This window comes from Trematomus bernacchii, unplaced genomic scaffold (genome assembly GCF_902827165.1).
Source record: "Trematomus bernacchii unplaced genomic scaffold, fTreBer1.1, whole genome shotgun sequence".
Classification (NCBI taxonomy): domain Eukaryota; kingdom Metazoa; phylum Chordata; class Actinopteri; order Perciformes; family Nototheniidae; genus Trematomus; species Trematomus bernacchii.
This window is the reverse complement of record NW_022987710.1, coordinates 2,372,882-2,376,591: the sequence shown is the minus strand read 5'-3', so window position 1 is coordinate 2,376,591 and position 3,710 is coordinate 2,372,882. Positions and strand designations below refer to the sequence as shown.

The following is a 3,710-nucleotide window of genomic DNA, read 5'->3' as shown; positions in this document are numbered from 1 at the left end:
CATCAACAAAATCCCACAGATCCGTGTGCTAGACTTCCAGAAGGTAAAGCTAAAGGTAAGTGCAGAGGAGCAAGGATGTTGTGCACATTGTAAGATCCAGCCTTCAAGCTGATGGAAGCTAAAACTGGTGAATTTATTTTTCCCTTTTAAACATTTCTGGGGTGATTAAGTAAGGGATAATGTCAGCCAGGTTCGCTGCACATTATACCCCTTATTACACGGCTACCTGCTAAATATATCAACTATTTGACTTGACTTAAAGGTGGGGTAGGTAAGTTTGAGAAACCGGCTCGAGATACACTTTTTGTTATATTCCATGGAATGCTCTTAACATCCCGATAGCAATGAATATCTGAAGTGCTTTGACAAAAAATCCATAAAAAAATGTCATCTGTGGAAGCCGTAATACTGTAAAAAGCACGACCAGTCATTTTAGCCGGCCCGGCTAAAATAACTGGATGGCCTACCTGCCTGTCAGCCTTCCATCTGTGCACAGACTTATCTCGTGCCCTCATTGGTCATGTGCACGTTTGTGTGTGTTGGAGGAGGGGCTCTGTAAGGAAGTGGCAGATTTTTTCCAGCTGTGTATTTTCAAATTCTAGCGATCTTGAGCCGGTTTCTCCAAAATTACCTACCCTACCTTTAACAATCAATTTTTGATTTGAAAAAATGATGATCGTATTTCATCTGCAAAGACCAAATAGTCCATTCTACTGCAATGCAGCAGCAGAATCACGACGACGAAAGCATAACAGAGTAAACTACTGAATGTCCAAATTGACCAATCGGAATCATGTATTCAACCAAGCCGTGTAATAACACTGTTTGACTCTTATAACTTGAAGTGGACATCCTGCTGAATGTCAGACGATTTTCCTGCCTGGCCTTGCCTCCCTTGGCTGAAGGCTTAGTATGTATTTAATGAAGCTTTTTAATTCTTGATATTGTTGTAGGAACGTCAGGAGGCAGAGAAAATGTTCAAGGGCAAACGAGGTGCTCAACTTGCAAAGGATATTGCCAAGCGAACCAAAACGTAAGATGAAAGTCCACGTTAGACAGCAGCTCCTAAGAAGCACTGCACCCTGGCTCATAGATCCACATCTGTCACCTACAGTGTATCGGTGTACATGAGAATACACGGTGATGTGTCAAAAACACACACTTCCCTTTGAAAAGCTATTAATGTCTCAAGTGAGAAACAGTGAGCTCAGTGTTGCTCAGGACTGCTGTCTATGGACAATGTATCAGTTTATTTGACTTAAGAAAAGATACTATACATGAGGTGGCTACATTGGTTGCTAGGTCAGAGAAGCCTGTGTGTCCACGTGCTCTAAAGAGGTGTGTCGTTTCAGGTTCACTCCTGGAGGGGCCGCACAGCCGGAGAAGAAGAGGAGCGGGCCGTCTCAGGCTGACGTGGAAGCCATCAAGGTTCTGCCATTGCCCCTGTTTTGTTAGGGGTCTTTATGTTTTGAGAGCTGAGATGGAATTGCCATTATTCCTTTATCCACAATGTGAAATGGGATTTTTTGCATTTAACAAAAAACAAAGATCTATTAAAAACCCTTTAAAGTTTTTTTAAACTTACAATTCATTTGCTGTCTTTTTCTGGAGGCTTCATTACGTTTAGCAACTTTCAAACTTAAAAGCTCCACATAAAGCCAGTGATGGTTCCTCCAGCTGTAAAGGTCAAGAAAGAGCGCCTCAGCTTATTGTTGAACCTTTTATGAAAGTTCCATTAAACCATTCACCTTTTTAAGCGTGTCCAAATCAGCTTCTGATGTTGTATTTTTCTTTTTTTGGAATAAGGTTACGTTTATTTGACTACTATAGAGATGAATTCAGTTTTCTTGCTGGCTGAATTTGATACCTGAAAATATACATTGTGTAACTCCAGTGTGTTTGCATTTCAGAATGCCATCGCTAATGCGTCCTCATTGGCTGAGGTGGAGAGGCTGAAAGGGATGCTGCAGGCCGGTCAGATACCAGGACGAGATCCCAGACAAGGTCAGTGCTGACCCAGTACTTCTTCAATATTTCACTGACACTTTAAAGCTGCTTTTAGACTAACGTCTTCCAAATAAATCAAGAGCCACAGTCAGGGTAGGTAAGTTGTCAAGCATCGAGCAAAGAAATAAAGGTTATTGTACTATTCTACAAATTAAATCCAATAAATAGCCTACTCTCTATTTTTGGTCTATTGCTCCTGTTTCTCTGTCTCTCTCTCTGTCTCTGTCTCTCTCTCTCTCTGTGTCTGTCTCTCTCTCTCTCTGTGTCTGTCTCTCTCTCTCTCTGTGTCTGTCTCTCTCTCTCTCTGTGTCTGTCTCTCTCTCTCTCTCTCTCTGTGTCTGTCTCTGTGTCTCTCTCTCTCTCTCTCTCTCTGTGTCTGTCTCTCTCTCTCTCTCTGTGTCTGTCTCTCTCTGTGTCTGTCTCTGTGTCTCTCTCTCTCTCTCTGTCTCTCTCTCTCTCTGTGTCTGTCTCTCTCTCTCTCTGTGTCTGTCTCTCTCTCTGTGTCTGTCTCTGTGTCTGTCTCTCTCTCTCTCTCTGTGTCTCTCTCTGTGTCTGTGTCTCTCTCTCTCTGTGTCTCTCTCTCTCTGTGTCTGTCTCTCTCTGTGTCTGTGTCTCTCTCTCTCTGTGTCTGTCTCTCTCTCTCTCTCTGTGTCTGTCTCTCTCTCTGTGTCTGTCTCTCTCTCTCTGTGTCTGTCTCTGTGTCTGTCTCTCTCTCTCTCTGTGTGTCTGTCTCTCTCTCTCTCTGTGTCTGTCTCTCTCTCTCTCTCTGTGTCTCTCTCTGTGTCTGTCTCTCTCTCTCGCTCTCTCTCTCTCTCTCTGTGGCTCTCTCTCTCTGTGGCTCTCTCTCTCTGTCTCTGTCTCTCTCTCTCTCTCTGTGGCTCTCTCTCTCTGTCTCTCTCTCTGTGGCTGTCTCTCTCTCTGTCTCTCTCTCGCTCTCTCTCTCTCTCTCTCTCTCTCTCTCTTCATTTCATCTGGTGGCTCTCTCTCTCTCTCTCTCTCTCTCTCTCTCTCTCTCTCTCTCTCTCTCTCTCTCTCTCTCTCTCTCTCTCTCTCTCTCTCTGTGGCTCTCTCTCTCTCTCTGTGTCTGTAGGGTTTTCTCTCAATTTTGAAAGATTGATGGATTCTTAATATGTGCACTTGTAAAATCATGTCCAGCTGGGACGGTGGAGGAGGAAGAGGAGGAGGAACAAGAAGAACAACAAGAAGAAGAAGAACAAGAAGAAGAACAAGAAGAAGAACAAGAGGGTGAAACGGCACAGATGGAGTCACACATGGGAGGAGGTTCTGGAGAAGAGATCAATGACGGCGAGGGAGAGGAGGACGAGGAGGAGGACATGGAGGAAGAGCCTCAGGTTAATGGCTCCTGAGCACGTTTTTTTGTTTTTTTGTTTTTTGTAGATTTTCACGAGTTGGACATGCATCACTGCAGTTTTATTTTGTAAACAGACATATTAAACTGATTGCTTATATTGATGTGTGGAACCATTTTCTTTAAGCAGTTGGCTGACAAACACCATTTAATGCATATTGAGCCCTTTTTAAAGAGGACATATTCTGATCATTTTCAGGTTTCATAATTGTATTTTGCCTCTACTGTGACGTGCTTTGGTGGTCCTCTACTGTGACGTGCTTTGGTGGTCCTCTACTGTGACGTGCTTTGGTGGTCCTCTACTGTGACGTGCTTTGGTGGTCCTCTACTGTGA

General features: G+C 43.7%; 1 protein-coding gene across 1 annotated transcript in view; it reads left to right on the top strand.

The window, feature by feature from the left end:
• The window catches only part of snrpa1 (small nuclear ribonucleoprotein polypeptide A'), a 9,010-nt gene extending 5,534 nt beyond the window's left edge, over positions 1–3,476 (top strand). The window contains exons 5-9 of the mRNA XM_034140991.1: positions 1–55; positions 954–1,033; positions 1,353–1,428; positions 1,911–2,004; positions 3,163–3,476. The exon at positions 1–55 is cut by the window's left edge and continues 48 nt beyond it. Of these exons, the coding sequence (XP_033996882.1) occupies positions 1–55; positions 954–1,033; positions 1,353–1,428; positions 1,911–2,004; positions 3,163–3,374 (517 nt within the window). The 3' untranslated portion in view covers positions 3,375–3,476. The remainder of the gene's footprint in view (positions 56–953; positions 1,034–1,352; positions 1,429–1,910; positions 2,005–3,162) is intronic.
• Positions 3,477–3,710: the final 234 nt, after the last annotated feature.